Source organism: Ruditapes philippinarum, unplaced genomic scaffold (assembly GCF_026571515.1).
Source record: "Ruditapes philippinarum isolate M1 unplaced genomic scaffold, ASM2657151v2 ctg7944_1_1_1_1, whole genome shotgun sequence".
Lineage (NCBI taxonomy): Eukaryota > Metazoa > Mollusca > Bivalvia > Venerida > Veneridae > Ruditapes > Ruditapes philippinarum.
In genome coordinates, this window is record NW_026858665.1 from 19132 (window position 1) to 38547 (window position 19416).

The 19416-nt window shown below is 33.0% G+C and overlaps 1 protein-coding gene across 1 annotated transcript; it reads left to right on the plus strand.

The window, feature by feature from the left end:
• Positions 1 to 5476: 5476 nt before the first annotated feature.
• On the plus strand, positions 5477 to 17333 carry LOC132753891 (uncharacterized protein C56G2.4-like). Its single transcript, XM_060744435.1, has 10 exons — positions 5477 to 5639; positions 7015 to 7287; positions 8739 to 8971; positions 11996 to 12176; positions 13714 to 13821; positions 14159 to 14282; positions 14756 to 14883; positions 15384 to 15503; positions 15898 to 16048; positions 16928 to 17333. The coding sequence occupies exons 1-10, from the start codon at positions 5591 to 5593 to the stop codon at positions 17193 to 17195; spliced, it is 1635 nt and encodes a 544-aa protein (XP_060600418.1). The 5' UTR covers positions 5477 to 5590; the 3' UTR covers positions 17196 to 17333.
• The last annotated feature ends 2083 nt before the right edge of the window (positions 17334 to 19416 follow it).

A 19416-nucleotide genomic window follows, 5' to 3' on the forward strand; every position in this document is an offset into this window, starting at 1 on the left:
ACTTACGAGGTTTTAGAAGACCGCCGACGATATGTTGAACAAAATCTAGACCCGAATAGAATCGCCAAATAGTTTTAAAACAAGTCACATGACTTGAACAAACCCTTGAAGTTACAATAACTGATATTATGAATATTGTATGATTGAAACAAGTCAAAGTCATTTATTTGACATGTTCTTTAACGTTGTCAGAGTTCACTTTGATAACTAATGTGCAATCCTAGCCCTCTAACCTGACCCACGCGGGTCAAGTTAGGAAACCACCATTTTATTCTTTATATAGAGAAAAGTTTTGTTCCTTTGACTGTCTGATATATTTATTTTGAGGGCATTTACAGAATAATGACTGAAAAACTCAAAACTCTGACATGAAAATTTTGCCTGTGTCTCCCTTTAAGCAAAATTCGAGTTATTTGTCCTTGAATTTTATTTTATTTGCAAGTTAAAGTCATTGCATGGGCTGATAAATTCAAAGAAGGTCTTTTACTATATTTGGTTTTTCATTTTGACCACATTTCAAACTTAAAGTGATTTACATTAAAAGCCATACCCCATTTTTGTCATTTTAAGTTAGAGTACTGAAGGTTCTTAAAGAAATAGCATTTTGTCACACACACACACATACATACACACGCACACGCACGCGTGCGCACGCACGCACAAAACAAAACAAACAAAAAAATAATAATAAAAAAGGACAAAACAAAACAAACAAACAAAGGAAAACAAAATCAATCGAAACGAAAACTTGAAGGGCCGAAAAATAAGGCATTGCTTACCTTGATTGTTAATTATCTGCCCCTTAAATCATGTGACAAAGATGGAAAGTCGCCATATGGTCATTACAAAGTCGCTGTTGCCAGAAACGATTATTGTGCACATGAATATTAGCAAACGCACTTATATTTACTCTGTTTTGTCATGAAATAACAAAACATTATCTTTATAACGATGTAAAGTTACAAATCGTTTAATTTGATCATAAAATAACCATTCAAGGGCTATATCATATACATATATAATAAATATAGTATATAAAATGTAAAACTTTACTGTACATGTTCTCAAACGTGGCGGACTCACTAAATTTGAAACCTCGCTATAAACGTTGACAGCCGAGAATTAGCCATATTTTATGCCAAAGTACACATAATCATTGCAGTACGGTAGCCAGAGAATGTAAGGGCAAATAGACCCTACAGAAACCTTTTGTCTTATATCTAGATCCGTAGACATATCAATTACATAAGCAGAATTGTTTTCCTATGTTCATGTCTGGGCTTGTCATATTTAGGAAATATGATATCCGCAATCAATTACTTGCAGACGACTTCTGGCTTCCTCATGATGTGGTTTATGGTAAGATATTGATAACAGGCTTATAAAAAGTTGGAATATTACGCAACATTCCGTTCCTTATTAATATCAAAGAGCTGTCAATATGACACTTGGGGTATTAGAGAGTATATTGTAATTTTGTGGTCTTCCGGATAAATATTAAAAACGGATATAAGTAAGAATGGGATATCAAAATATACATTTGAACCGCGTCTCGACAAAACCAACATAAATCGAGACCAGCCTGCGCATCCGCAAAGTCTGATCAGGATCCATGATGTTCACTTACAAACCCTATTACAAGTAGAGAAACTGATAGCGAACAGCATAGATCCTGATCAGACTGCGCGGATGCGCAGGCTGGTCTGGATCCATGCTGGTTGCAAACGCATTACGTTGGTTTTGTCATGACACGGCTCATTTTATTTCACATAAGATTTATTTGAATTAGTCTACGAAACGCTATATCATCTATGTAGCCGTAGACCCTAGATCAATGTTTTTGTTTTTGTTTGCTTAGGTTGACGGTGGAATTTAGGTTATATGGCGTCGAAAAAGGATAGATGAGTGTGTAACTGTGTTACAAACTTAAAACAACACCAGTCGTCAAATGCACCTTACCTGCTGAAGCTAAGAGATGCATGGACATAAGTAAATCGAACCCAGTTAGATGCCTTTTACGATCGATCCGGGATAAACGATGGCAGAAATTCTGATGCCTAAACCCTTAAAGGCAACCCCTTAGCCAGAAGGGGTAGACCGATGTTAGTTTCAATATAGCAAGAAGAGTCTACGTTGTTATACTTAAAAATTCGAGCAATTAAAGAATACACAAAATATTACAAAATTATCTAGATAATTAAGAAAACATCTTATTTTTTTGGTTCGCTTATAACAATATTTTCTTTAAATTTCGTCTTTATTTTGTTAGTAGCAGATAAAAAAAGCTGTCATGCTTCATTGGGCTGAGTGTAATATGTATTATTTATATGTCCTAAATCCAAGTATTTAAAGATGAAAAGGCGTCTTCAAATAAGCGCAACCTTCATTTAAGACATTGACACAGTAAAAAATACATTCATGTCTTTTTTAAATGCAAAATTAAAGTTTCTTAAATAAAAAAACTTCAAACACATTTTGTATATAGCAAATTGAGTTGACATATGCCAAGTTGGCTTTTTATCATCTTATCTCTGAACCGAGTCTGCGATTTTTAACTATATATTTGATTTTGTTGTCACTAAAAAGATGGATGTCCCCTTTGCATAATTAAATACTTACACACGTAGGGATTGATGTTCAGCCGGGTATTCGAATTGTCGTCCATTTTATTATCATGTGGTATTAAATTCTCTTTTATGATTGGCTGATGGACAGACGGTGTACAACTTTAAATTGTGGTGTACGGACATAGTCCCCTTCGGACAAAATCCCCTTCATGTATTTTTGTATATCCGGACATAATCCCCTTCATGGGTGGACATAATCCCCTTAATGTGTGAAATTTTGAAGTGGACAAAATCCCCTTCATAAAATTGCTACCTAGGACAAAATCCCCCTCAGAGGAATTTTTGGTTTATAAAGTGGGTATGAGAGCGACATACTGCATTATGCTGGGTGGTAAATATCTTAATGTATAAATAAGTAGAAATTATTTCAGCAGAAAAGCACATTCAATTAGCACATTTTAATCACATTAAAATTGCTTTGTTAAAGCATTCATAACAATCAATCAAGCAGTGCAGTGATCTTGGTTTTATTAAATTATCACTCTTTCATCAATAGAAATTGTAACAATTGATAGTATATATCATTAAGAATTATCAACTTATACAATCAATGAAACAATTATTGGTTAATAAAAATGTTTTTCATACTAATCAATTTAAAACAATTTAAGAAATTTCCTAATCAAATATGTGTTATGCAGTTGATAATTTACCATAATTTTAATGAAAACTTCTAAACTAAATAAAGATTAAGTATTGATACATAATTATAAATAAATAAAAAAAACAAAAGTTCATTATTCATCAATTTTTATGGAGCATAATCATACATAAGAAACCTATGAAACAAGGGGATTTTGTCCGGGTAGTGAAGGGGATTTTGTCCAGCCCTTCAAAAACATGAAGGGGATTATGTCCACCCATGAAGGGGATTTTGTCCGGGTTAGCGAAGGGGATTTTGTCCGAAGGGGATTATGTCTGACATTCTTAAATTGTACATGACGCCGTCAAGGAACAGAACGGCGACAGTCAGCAAGTGTAACGAGTAAGTGTCGTATGACTTATGTCAAAAGTGGTGGTCACATCTCTGTTGGTACAGTAATTTCTGGTTATTGGGGGTTATTAATTTCAATTGTGTTTAATTTAGCTTAAGCTAGTGCCTGGGGCGTGAGAAATGTTGCAATCGATATTATCTCTCATGAACAGACTAAATTAAACGTAGTCTTCGTTTTGTTACCTTTGCTGTCGATATAACTGGTATCTATTGGATCCGTACACAGCTGCAACTCGGCAAGCGCATCGTCCAAAATAGGTATTCGTCCAACAGTGTACAGTATTGTACTCAACAATGACCAATAACCGCGTTATATCAGACGGATAAGTATCGTAAACACACTTTTCTCGGACAACGTGTTTAAATATAAGCCGTGCCATTAAAAAACCAACATAGTGCGTTTGCGAGCAGCATGGATCCAGATCAGCCTGCGCATCCGCGAAGTCTGATCAGGATGCATGCTGAACGCTATCAGTTTCTCTACTTGTAATAGAGTTGATAAGCGAACATCATGGATCATGATCAGACTGCGCGGATGCGCAGGCTGGTCTGGATCCATGTTGGTCGCAAACGCACTATTTTGGTTTTGTCAGGACGCGGCTCATTTGCTAGAACGTTATAAGAGCGAATACATAATAACCAATCTGATTAAAATCAGCTCCTTCTCAATGCATTTGGCAGCAGATAAGAACTTTAGTTGAATTGCATGATAACGAAACAGTTTTATTATAACTCATGTAAACATTTTACTATAAATTATGGCCTAATGTGACGTCACTTGGTGTTATTTCGGTCGGTCAGGGTCTTTCAAATAGATCGTTGCAATATTCCCTAAGGGCAGGTAATCTATATTGACTTAAATATTCTAATTAAAGTTCTCTCCCCTGGTCGCCAAATGGGCATTTCGATATATACTCATTATTTGTATAATATGTTTGTAAACATGCATTTAATGCAAAAAAAACCCAAAAAACGTTTAAACTAACTTATATGTTGGTTCGGTATGATTAAAAAATAACACATGTCTCTACGGGTAAAAGTGCACATGTAATAGCAACATCCTCGGCCCCGCGACGGGTGTTATTTCAGCTCTTGAGTTGCTTAAATGCACTTTTACCCCAAGAGAGATGTTTTATTTTATAAAATGCGTTTGTTAACTTCTTAATGATGCGTAAATTATAAAATACAGACTCACGAATGTATTCTCGTATATTAAAAAAAAGAAGATTTTTACTAGAATGTACATATCTAGTTAAACACCGTGATTAATCCAAATTAAAGTCGTATTTACGATAACTACCTCACATTGCTTAAGGAAATTTGTGTAAATATCCATCGGATTTTACCTGTAAACGTTGTTTTTTTTTATTATAAAAAAACGAGTGGGGCAGACTTTTATCTTTTTAATTGGCAAATTTATATTTTACCTTGAACATTTTCTTATAATGTATATCAACTGTTAGTCCATGTTTGTAAAGCAGTCAATATTTGAAAGAACCAGTCAATTCACCTGAACTTGATAATTAAAATATGAGCATTATGCATTTTAATGACGATTTTGCAAAATCTGGTGCCGGGGGCGTGGACAGTAAGGTAGCGTTTACTGCAAACTACCCTTTTCAACCGACTGACTCAATTTAACACACCCTGCAAGTTTCAAGGTTTTGCGTATTTAGCGTTAAACGAGGTCATACATTTATCTAATTTAAGGTATGCATGACTTTAGAGAGACTTGAAATCATATGACTAAGCCGCTATATTATTTACAATTGCATTTTACAATCTAATGTCAATAAAGTAATAAAATTTTAAAACAAAGTCATCACCGGCCATGTAGTATCGTCTTAAGGTATCACGATTAAGTTAACGACACAAATAACCCATGCAAAGTAAAATATAAATATACTTATATATATATACACTTAAAGCTGCAGTGCAAAAGTTTATACATTTTAGTACAGCGATCGGGATGTGTTTTTTGAAGCGGATAGTGACTTTATTAGTGTACATTAACATTGGTATGTAAATAATTTTGTATTATTTATGTTTGTACTACATTTACTAATGTGGGCTGCATTGTTTTTCACGAGCTCCCATATTTGTTTATTGATGTAAATTGTTACTTATATCAAAAGCGTTCTTAGTCATCTCAAGTTGTAGAATCACTGTTTTGCATTTACAAGATATCATGAATTTGTTCTATGTTAACCTGTCATAGTTTAGGCCCAATTTTTTTTAATTCAGTTTATTCTATTTACTCGTTCATGTTTACGAAGGGTCCACCAGCTCTTTCAGACAGGAGACCGGAACCGTGTATTATAGCAGGTATGCGCAGTTTCATCGGATTCCGTAATTAGGTCAAACACCACTAATAGTTCTGTTTCAGACTTCTTCATAAAGCTTAAACTTATATAGTTGTTCATTTTGATTTCATTTAAATGTTTGAGACATTACTGCAGCACGTGACTCACGACGAACCCGTGAGACTTTACAGTTACACTACAATCTCCAGCTGGCTTGATGACTCAAGTGCCCTTTCAGGCTTTTTGTCCTCAGGAATTTGGGAACATGACCCATACCTATGGAATTGGGGATTTCAGCGATATTTTGTTAATAATTGGGGAGAAAATGCATGACTTAAATTTTTCAGTGATTAAATGAATGCAAAGAATCACTGTCTAGGATGACATCTTCAAACATTTAAATACCATAACAGTGAAGAAGCCCTTATTTTCAACAAAAAAAAAAAAAAAAAAAAAAAAAAAAATAAATGAAATATATAGAATTTATTATTCAATATTTTTACTTTGTAACTTTCAATTTGATTTTTTCTTGTGGATTGGGAAAATGAATTACTATTTTCAATTGTGAAATTAACCGAATATCGGCTACAAAATAAGCCAAAAAGTGCTAAGATGCAAACAAAGAATGTCGGCTGCTACTAAACCTCACCCACCGCCAGTGTCATTTCCGGTGTGCAAATTTCAATTACATTAATTCTATTTCTGAACTATTAAACGGTGCTGGTGGGCGCGCATGTTGAATAAAACGAATAAAACTCATACGGGGGTTCACGTTATTTGAAAGTTAAAAAATTCGAATCGTATAAATGATAAGGCAAATAAGACCGTAAGTTGTTAATTTCCGGATTAACACGGAAGACAAAATAATGAAGCAGTTAAGTTGTTTATTTTGTTGTCGTTTTTTTTTTTTTGTTCAAGGGGCGGTGACACGAAATATGTACTTTTCATGCAATAATTGCATAAACCACTAGCTACAGGTAGGTCATGCAAAATACTTGATGTACCATTTACACAAGCGTTTACATTATAATTACAATTACAACATGGTAATGAAAATGTTGACACTTATTTTTGAACTTAAACATTGCAGTATCAGGAGCTCATGGCTCGCTTTGCTCGGTGGAGAATCGAACCGCAGACCTGTCAGCATGTCTAGAGAAGATAAGAGAATTCCTGTTCGTACCAAACAAGTTCTGGTTTGGCTCTGATTATTCACAGAGGTGCCCGAATAATGAGGACAGCGGCGTGTTTTGTATGAATCCGAAACCATCTGCTCAAAGTATACAAGTTAGACTGTTCCCTTCTACGGAATACACGGCGGGACTTGACCGATTTCTGGAGATGGAGTTTCAATCTGAGGGAAGTAAGTTTGACTTTTGTCCATATTCTCAACATCAATGTATTCCACATATTTCAACGATTACTCCTGAAAAAATATATTGCTAAATTTCTCAATCAGAAGTATTACTTGATTATTTCATCTTCGTTCTTTGAAAAGGTATTCGGAACTATTTATAGTATATGACATATTTGGCAACCAATACTATATAATAAACTTCAACCTATGGAAGATAATTGCTGCCAAAATTGCATCCAACTTTCTTACCATTAACCTGCTGTATTTTTGTAATGGATTTGCCTCGTTTGGAATTTGGAACAGTCCATTCAAAGTTTAAGGGATTGACGTATAAAGTTTTACAAAAAAAGGCTAAAACTGAGGGCATGGGCTAGTCACTTTTGGTTGGTTAAACCAGTCACATATATGTGGCTTAACATTGCTTTTTCATCCTTGTACAAATTATATTATAGTTGGCTATGTTTGTATAAATGCAATGTTACAAGTCATTTGAAGTTTTTTCTACATCCTTTATGATAATTGCATGTATATATATGCAGTGCAACGTTTCAATATATAAAGTTTATAATAGACATTAACATTAACCTTGCACATTAAGAAATAGTTTCAAAATCCGTACAATACGGTAGATATACGGTAGATATACGGTAGAGATACGACACTATTCATATCAAGTATCATGTCTGCATTGTGGGTGAAAAAACAGCCAGGTTACAAAATGTATCGGGGCGTCCGTGGCCGAGTGGTTAAGGTCGTTTACTTCAAACCACTTGCCCCTCACCGCTGTGGGTTCAAATCCCGACAGGGACTTTGGATTCTTTCATGTGAGGAAGCTATCCAGCTAGCTTACGGAACGTCGGTGGTTCTACTCAGGTGCCCGTTCGTGCCTGAAATATGGCATGGAAGGGCACCTTAGGTCTTCCTCCACCAGTAAAGCTGGAACGTCGCGATATGACCTATACTGTGTCGATGTGACGTAAAACCCAAAACAAAACAAAAAAAAAACAAAATGTATCATATTCTTTAATATAGATATCTTTATATCATTATATAGAAAAAGGAAAAGACAGTTTTTTTGACCAATTGTTTTTAATAAACACGGCTGTGGATATATAAACTTTATATCTTTAACGATTTTTAAGCACGTTTTGTTTATTAATATCTTTTTTTTCTTCAATAATAATAATAATAATAATAATAATAATAATAATAATAATAATAATAATAATAATAATAAAAATAATAATTATAATTATAATAATAATACATGTAATAATACTACTACTAATAATAATACATGTAATAATAATAATGATAATAATAATAATAATAATAATAATAATAATAATAACAATAATAATAATTAGAATAAGATACTTATTCGGTGTTTTGTAAAAAATGAAAACACCAACAAAAACAACTTAATCACACATAATTGCCCCATTATTTCATTTAAGAGAACTACAAAGCATGTGGGAACACATATAAAACGACGGAATCCTGGAGTTACAGCGCGGATCCACTTTCCGACATGGTTGTCTACCCTTGGTATGTGAAAAACTTCCCCATTTCCGTCAAGTGGAATTATACGGTCGGGGACTACTTTACGTTGATGGTATATGATGCCGGGTATTTGACATCCAACGGTCTCCATATAAATATACAGCATGATGACATCACTTCTGGTGAGGTAATAATTATTGACATCACAATTGTCGAGGTAACAACAAATGACATTAAAATTGATTGCTGAGGTAATAATAAATGACATTAAAAACTGCTGAGGTAATAATTATTGGGATTACAATTGTTGAGGTAATAATTCCTGGCATTACGATTGTTGAGGTAATAATTAATGACATTACAATTGATTAGGTAATAGTTATTGACATTGCAACTGCTGAGGTAATAATTACTGACATTACGATTATTAAGTTATGACATTACAACTGCTGAGGTAATAATTACTGACATTTCAATTCTTAAGTTATGACATAACAACGGCTGACTAAAAAATAATGACATAATAATTATTTAGTTAATAATGAATGACATTACAACTGCTGATGTTATAATTAATGGCATTACAACTGCTGAGGTAATAATTAATGACAATACAACTGCTGATGTAATAATTAATGGCATTACAACTGCTGAGGTAATAATTATTGACAATACAACTGCTGATGTTATAATTTATGACATTACAACTGCTGAGGTAATAATTAATGACATTACAACTGATGAGGTAATAATTAATGACATTACAACTGCTGAGGTAATAATTAATGACACCACAACTGCTGAGGTAATAATTAATGACATAACAATTCTTTAGGTAATAATTAATGGCATTCAACTGCTGAGGTAATAATTAATGACATTACAATTGCTGAGGTAATAATTAATGACATTACAACTGCTGAGGTAATAATAAATGACAAGACAACTGCTGAAGTAATAATTAATGACATTACAACTGCTGATGTTATAATTAATGACATTACAACTGCTGAGGTAATAATTCATGACATTACAACTGCTGATGTTATAATTAATGACATTACAACTGCTGATGTTATAATTTATGACATTACAACTGCTGATGTTATAATTTATGACATTACAACTGCTGATGTTATAATTAATGGCATTACAACTGCAGAGGTAATAATTATTGACAATATAACTTTTGATGTAATAATTAATGGCATTACAACTGCTGAGGTAATAATTATTGACAATACAACTGCTGAGGTAATAATTAATGACATTACAACTGCTGATGTTATAATTAATGACATCACGACTGCTGATGTTATAATTAATGACATAACAACTTCTGATGTTATAATTAATGACATTACAACTTCTGATGTAAGAATTAATGGCATTACAACTGCTGAGGTAATAATTCATGACATTACAACTGTTGATGTTATAATTAATGACATTACAACAGCTGAGGTAATAATTCATGACATTACAACTGCTGAGGTAATAATTAATAACATTACAACTGCTGATGTTATAATTTATGACATTACAACTGCTTATGTTATAATTAATGACATTACAACTGCTGATGTTATAATTAATGACATTACAACTGCTATAATTCATGACATTACAACTGCTGAGGTAATAATTAATGACATTACAATGCTGATGTTATAATTTATGACATTACAACTTCTGATGTAACAATTTATGGCATACCAACTGCTGAGATAATAATTATTGACAATACAACTGCTGAGGTAGTAATTAATGACATTACAACTGCTGAGGTAATAATTCATGACATTACAACTGCTGATGTTATAATTAATGGCATTACAACTGATGAGGTAATAACTATTGACAATAAAACTGCTGAGGTAGTAATTTATGACATTACAACTGCTGAGGTAATAATTCATGACATTACAACTGCTGATGTTTTATTAATGGCATTACAACTGCTGAGGTAATAATTAATAACATTACAACTGCTGATGTTATAATTAATGGCAAAACAACTGCTGAGGTTATAATTTTTGACAATACAACTTCTGATGTAATAATTAATGGCATTACAACTGCTGAGGTAATAATTATTGACAATACAACTGCTGAGGTAATAATTAATGACATTACAACTGCTGATTTTATAATTAATGACATTACAACTGCTGAGGTAATAATTAATGACATTACAACTGCTGATGTTGTAATTAATGATATTTCAACTGCTGATGTTATGATTAATGACATTACAACTGCTGAGGTAATAATTCATCACATAACAACTGCTGAGGTAATAATTAATGACATTACAACTGCTGATGATATAATTTATGACATTACAACTTCTGATGTAATAACTAATGGCATTACAACTGCTGAGGTAATAATTATTGACAATACAACTGCTGAGGTAATAATTAATGACATTACAAATGCTAATGTTATAATTAATGACATTACAACTGCTGATGTTATAATTAATGACATTACAACTGCTGAGGTAATATTTATCGAAGATACAACTACTGAGGTAATAATTTATAACATTACAACTGCTGATGTTATAATTAATGACATTACAATTCTTTAGTCAATAATTATTGACATTGCAACTGCTGGTAAAATAATTAATGACATTACAACTGCTGATGAAATAATTAATGACATTACAATTCTTTAGTCAATAATTATTGACATTACAACTGCTGATGTAATAATTAATAACATTACAACTAATGAAATAATAATTAATGATATCATAGTTCTGTAAGTAATAATGAATGACAATACAACTGCTGAGTAATAATTTCTGACATAACACATGAAGAGGTAATTATAAATGAAATACTTACTGCTGAGGTAATAATTAATGACATCACATCTACTAAGGTACATGACATTACATCTGCTGATGTAATAATTAATGACACCAAAACTGCCGAGGTAATAATTAATGAGGAGCTAGCTAATTAATGGTTAGGGTCACAACTCATGTTCCTGCTCGTGTTTAAAGCATACTGAGTTCACGTTCCAATAAGATATATAATTATACTCTGTGCATTTTCATTGTGTATCGTGCTTTAGAATAATGTTGCACATGTGCAGAGGAATCATTATTTAATTTGCGGGAAATGTATGCATACACATGAGATATAATATTGTATTGATCGTATGGTCAAAGATTGCATTTCGTTTAATATTTCAGGTGGTTCGACACTATGGGCAGCCGCTTATTGGTACAGATATCAAAAACCCCTACGTATTTATGCTGTTCAAACAAAACGGCATGATTACTCTGTCTGAGGCTTGGAGGGAAAAATTTACTACCGGAAATGTAGCCGGGGCCTGGACTATTGAAGATTTTACAACAGCCGTAAATATGAGCGGTAACTATAGTGACGGATATTTTGATTTTCGTCAGATGAAAATTAGAGATATCTTATTGTATCAAACGCGCAAGTCCTTCATTTTATAAAGTCAATTTGACCGAAATTCGAGATATTTTGTATGGAAATGTTGGTGGGATAAATTTCGTAATAAGTAGGGTGTGCTATCGTTAGATTCACTTTCAGAGGTATAACTAGTCATTTCAGAAACAAACATCTTGTCACGTTGATTTATATGGTTCCTAGCCTTCTACAGAATAAAATTATACAAGTGACTGGTTCCAAGCTATGCTCCTTTTACAGAAGCATGTTGTAAGATTTGTTCTACTTATGATAAAAATTTGAAAAATTATATCTAAGTCTTTTAGGAAAATAATCCTCCTATTTTTAACTTAAATATCTTCCTTGTGCAGTAAACAAGCAATGTTAGCATGCACGTACAACTAAGTCGACTAATCACGCGGAAGAAATTGCAAAAAATTAAATTACCTGCCCCGATTGTTGACAAGTTCATACGCAGTGACCCCGTCCCCCCTTTCCCCCCCCCCCCTCCCCGCTTCGCAACAAAGAGCCAATCAAATCATTGTTAAATATTTGAATAATTATTGTTGGTCGAAAATAAATCAATGCCAACGACAATGTTTAACGACAACCGTTACCATTAATAGCAAAAGTGTGTCTGGAGTTACTTTCCCTTAGTGTTCTGTGCTTACAGGTGACGGACTGACACTAGTGACAGGCATATTGTATGTTGATGAAAGCTACATTTAATAAATATATTCTTCTTAGCTATACCTCAAGAAATCGTGTGCTGCTAATCCTAAATATGCTGCCGGCAACTTAATCTACCCACGTGCGATAAGTGCAGACCAAAATCAGGCTTCAGTCAGTACTTACTTTGAAAAATTTTCCTTTTATGATGAATGAGTGCATTTAAGAAAGTACTGTAAGCTCGATTCCCATCTACATTATATATAACTTGCTAGTGTTTTGGGTGTGCCTTTAATAACGGAATTCCCTAGTAATGGCACTTTACGTCCGACATGTTAAACAATCAGACAGTTTTTAAAATATGTAGTCTGTTTATATATATGTAAATCTTCCAAAACATATGATTATTTACAATCGTATGAAGTGGTTGGCTCGTAAAATTGTGTTTCCGAAACGTAATCCACACACAAGTTGACGTTTTGATAGTGTAACCATTTTAATATAACGTTAACGCATATAATTATATGTAAAATTTACACATAGAGAGATATAAAAACATCGCTGAAATAAAATCCTTGATGTCTATACCTTTTTAATATAATAACAACACATAATTGACGTGTTCTCAATCTTAAATATAAAAAAATCTTGATAGGTTAACCATTAAAATATAACACCAACACATTAATATGGTGTTTACAAACGTAGATATAAAGCAAGGGATCTCTTTATCATTTGAAATAATGTGGAATCTTAATTATTTTACCCAAGGGAATCGAATTAATTTAATAGATGTGATTCAACCGCTCAATGCTTCTGTATTCAGGTCTAGTAGCAGTAAATTGGATTGTCGTGAGCGGGGATGAGTGGATTGCCCAGAAAATGTTGGACACACAAGGACCCTATTCTCTCTGCCCATTATATGCAACAAAAGGTAAAATTAAGAATGGACGAACATGAAGGCAGAAATGTCTTTCCACCGTGGTATTCATTAGTACAGACCATTTCCAACAACCAATTTTTTAAGTCCCTGTGCGATCATTTTGCTTTGTTAGTAGAAACATGCTTTGTTAGTAAAAACATTTGAAAATGAGAATAAATCCGCCATAGCATGCACATGTACTGTTTAAAGACGAAACTAATACATAACGAACAGCAAGAAGTTTCCGAGGCTAATTTATTTACAGTACCAATCAAATACATGTATTGTTTTATTTAATGTTGATTTTTTTTGATAACCTGTCAAAAATATGATTATAATTATATTTTAGCGTTGCTTGAAAAACCACGCCCATTTATTCCAAGTAACACCCAGCTGTCTGTGTGGATAGATTTCAAGTTTATGGTTGACGTCAGCTCTACAATCAACGTCTGCTGCAAGACGTCAACATACACGTAAGTCACTGAATTAAATAGAGTTGAATATAAACAATTCAAAAGAATTTAATACAGTAGAAAAGAATAATACAGTGGAAATGACAGGATGAAGTGAATTAAAGGAAAATAAAAAAACAACATAGAAGAGAATAGAAATACAGCAAATTGAATATACTAAGTAAGATGCAAGAAATGGAAGAATGGAATGGAATAGTAATGGAACCGAAATATACTATGATAACACATAATTATAATACCCTTGTCAAATGATATAATAGCATTTCCAACACAGAAAATAACTGCACAAAACCATAGATTCTCTGTTAAACTTCCCCTAAGATGTTTCAGTTAACTGTGGTTGCTTTTTTGCTAAGAGCTGCTTCATCTAGGCATTATGGTGAGCGACCAGGGCCATCGTCGTTCCGCTATTTTTCTTTTCGTTTGTTTGTTTTGTTAGTTGTTGTTGGTTTTTATTTCATGTAAAATTTCAGGCCACGTAACTTCACACTAAATCCCATTGGAAACGAGCTCCTTAGCACGTATGACGTGAGAAGTGAAACACCACATGTTCTTTCTTTCTCAAAGCTAGGGTTATATGCCGAACGTCATAATTTCACAGGTATATGCATGCTTCCAAGAATTTTAATATGTGGTTTAAAAGGCATATGCTATTAGTATAATTTTGTGAACTTTTTAGCAATGATTAAAAGAATTAAGTTGTTTGGACGAAATTGAACCCTCACTCTGTGCACTATTAGTATAGTTAGTCCAGCCTGCACATCCGTGTAGTCTGGCCAGGCAAGCAGATTTTGAAAATGTTGTACGATCTGCAAACATACAAAAATGCTATGATGTTCCTGGTTTTACTAATTAACACAATTTTATCTCATGAATTATATCACTAAAGCGTCCTGAAGAAGAAAAAGCGATCAATTGACGCTTGTTTTAAGCATTCGTATGCTTGATTTATATTTTGATATTACTATTCCGGTATTTCACAATGGCTAAATCTATATAATGCATTGTATAAATATTCAGCAAATACTTGTATATTGCAGATAATAGATTTATATGATAAATTTATCCGAGGGTTTTAAGTTGACAATTTTTTCTTTTCAGGTGATATGTATACGATCATAGCCATTGATCCGGATGTACCCCTGCCAACAGTGGGCACACCAGAGAGGCCGATTCTGCATGGCCTTGTTACGAACATCGTAAACGGAAACTTAAAAGAAGGTATCATCCTTATTATACCAGAATTGTTTTTATTCTTACTTTTATTTATTTATAATTTATTTATTTCGTGATTAAAAATTGTACTTGGTGGTAAAAGTATAAATTAATAACGTAATTAAAAAAACGACAAAATCTGAAAAATAGTTTAAAATACGGTTTTACATCAAGTAAAAAACAACAAACATTTTGTATTTAAGTAAACTGTTGTTGTCAGGATTTCTTGTTGTTGTTTGTTTTGGATTGTTTTTTTTGTGCATTTATTTTTTTCTTTTTGCTTGAAACAAACGCCTCTGATACCTTACTCTTGCGGATGCGCAGGCTGATCTTGATCCATGCTGGTCGCAAACGCACTATGTTGGTTTTGTCGTAACGCGGTTCATATTATTATTTCCAGGAGAAAAAGGCTTGTCTTGGACTGGGCCATATCCACCAAACGACAGTCCCCACTATTATTACACCTTGTTATACAAACAACAATCAGCAATAAATGCCACTGAACTGATGTATAAATACGCTGGAGACTGTGAAGAACGTCTGGCAGGAAGGTATATATTTCATTTTTTTTTTAATTTTCAAAAAGTTTCAAAGAGTTTCAAAAGAAATGTAACAGAGTTATCAAGATTGAGTGTAACATTAACCGGTTTTTTTGTACTGTCGTTTTTATTGTTATTTCAATAACATTCGTCATGGTATTTTAAAAGTTTCGTCTTTTGTGAGAATGTCAAAACTATATAATGCTGTCAACAATGTCAATTGTAATCTCGAGTTCCTTCCCCTTGTATGCAGGGTACCAGACTGTGTCAATTGGTGATATTATTGATGTAGGTAAAGTTAGTTGGTACTGAATTCTTGCATGTTTCGATGTACATCATGTTGTCAGGAATGGAACATCTATCGTCTGCAACTGTTTTCTAATCTCCGTATTGTCCCATGTTTTAATTACCGGTCAAGAAGAGACAAGTTCAAGTTTTTGAAAATGTCCCTCAGTTAATTTGTATTGTTTCATAGATGTTGTCGGAAAGTAGTCCGTCTCTGATAACAGACGTACGCCAAGTGTATAAACCAGTCTACTTCCCGTTTTCACAAGAAAGCTACAGTTGAAATATATAGGCTTCAAAAGAACAGTTGTTGCAAGTTATCACAAAGAGATGTCACACATTGAATTCTACACATATGACACAGCGAGCAGCCTGAACATGACTCGAACCCTGGACCTTTGGAAAACTGTACGACAGCTTTACCGACTGAGCTTTTCGGCGGCTTACACACTATCTCTCCTTAAGGGTGAACAGTTCAATATCGTGACACATTTCTCAGCTTGTGAGACATATGTCTACGTACGAATGATAGTTGAAAATGACCGCTTGATTTAAACTAATGCAAGTTATGTTATTTTATTTTATTTATTTTTTTTCTAATTGCAGATGTTTGTATAACATTAATCAAGCTGTCCATGATAATAACCTCGTTTTAGTAGGAGCCACGTGGTTTAGATCGCAAAAAGATGCGTATGTATTGGAGAGGCAACTGAACGCTACCGGAAGTGTAGAAGCGGAAGTGTGTAAAGGCCAGCCTGGATATAAAGACCCATGTACAACAAGCGCTGCACCAACGTCACTTTCTTCCATTCTCAAAGCGTGCACATTTTGGTTGATTTCAACCGTGACAATGAGCTTCGTAAAAAGTTGTTGATTCAGATGACAATTTCCAGTTATTGCTATCGCAATGAAATAGCAAATTTTTATTCTAATCATTTAAGAATAATGAAGATTTTCCATGATCATAATGTTAATCGATTGCCACAAGCAATAAAGAAGTCATTCAGAAATCCTTGTTCACCATAAAAAACCAGCGATTATTTTATTGCTCTGTCCTATTCTGTTCTGTTCTCGTGTGTATTTATCTTTACTGTGTTGTCAACAACTCTATTTTATATTTGTTATGTTTGATATTTGATTTTTTCATCTCTTTTTTAACATTGCGTAATTAATTTATGTTTTCTATTATGTTTTTGTGTTATGAAAATATTTGGAGTATGTAACGTGTGTATGTATTTATCGCATATCATTACCGTGCCGTGTTTATGAGTCCGAAAAAAAAACACCAAAAAAAACAACAAAAAAAAAACGGAAACGTTCGATTTCTCGGCATCAAGTTAAATCCGAAAATTCACATTTAACAATTATTAGTCCCTAGCCGGTTTATCCGAAGGGGTTTTAAGGTTTACCCTCCGTCCGTCTGTCTGTCTGTCTATTTGTCCGTACGTCCGTCCGACAGTCAGTCAGCCCGTCTGTTTACAAAACTGGATCCCGCTATAACGTGAAAAGTTCTGAAAATATTTTATGAACCTTAATTTATGGATAAATGGCAGTATGGAGATTATGAGCGCCTTTTTCTTTCCTTCCTATGTGGAAAATTCTGGTTTCTATGGCAATAAATAGACTGAAAATATGGAAAAATTAACACATGAACTGGATCCAATGATGACACAAAACGTACTGAATTTTTTTTTATGAAACTTGAAATATAGGTAGATGGCAGTCTGGAGATTATGCATATTTTTTTTTCCTTCATGCGTTGTAAATCGTGGTTGCTATGGCGACAAATAGACTGAATTTCAAGATTTCTGATAATAATTTTTATGCTTTTTATTTCTTAAGATATTTACTTCAAACATTAAACATAAGTTTCTTGTCATCAACCACACCATATGTGACAAGGTTTACAACTCTAGCACAAAAATTATCTGAATTACCTCCCATGAACTTTAATTTTCATGAAAAAAATGTTTTTTTTAATAACTTCTTTAGTTCTTGATGTATCTAATTCAAACTTCATAATTATTGATGTTTCTTATTATCACTCGACATTTGTGAGGAGGTTCAATACTCTAGCAAGACTATTGCCAGAATTATGCCCCACCTGAACTTAGATTTTTTCCAAGAAATTGGTATTTTTTATTCCAACATTTTTCATTCCTTATAGGATTTACTTCAAACTCTCACATCATAATGATATAACTAGGTTTATAAATTAAGAATCAACATTCCAGAATTATTTCATTCTTAATTTTTGAATGTTTCTGTAACTTTTTTTATTTCTTCATGGATTTACTTCAAATTCAAAATAAACATGTATATATAATAAAATAATTAAAATAATTGTTCTTTGTTACACTATAACATAAAAACTGTTTCCTGAGATCATTTGGAATGATGTTTTCGAACAAATTTACTTAAAATATAGAACAGTTGAAACATTAGTTATATTTATTCATCCTGAGAAAATTGGACACCTTTTCGTCAATTTATCTGTTGTATATTAACGTAATTTCCTTATATTACTAGGCAGGGAAACTTAACAACATTTATTTTACTATGATATATGACAAAAGCTAGAACTCAAAGATTTAAGTTTATTCATGTCATTCATTCATTTATTCAAATGACATATTTAAATGAACCATCAGAGTGTTGCCTTGGGTTTCGTTCTTACCGGTTGGGGACTTATGGATTGCTTGCAGCACTGTGATAATGGCTTATTATAATATGATCAAGAATGGTTCAACTTTTCCCAGCACGAATTTGCCGAGTCTTTCTTTAATTAAACGCAATTTTCTATTTTCATTTCAACATTATTGTGTTCGTTCACTGTATATATTTATATATAATACAATAACGAGTTTTCGTCTTACCAGAAATTATTACAAAGTTTAAGTACAGAAATTGTGTTCAACCCTGTGGAGAAAGTTAAAAATGAATCTTCAATAAGATCTTTATATATGTGCAGTTATAAAAGAAACCTGCCCTAATTCTTTTAAAATAGTTTTCCGGTAATGCTGTCCCGCAAAATATCTAACATCGACCAATATCGTAACAAATTGGGTTTTTTTTTCAAAATCTAGGACATTAGA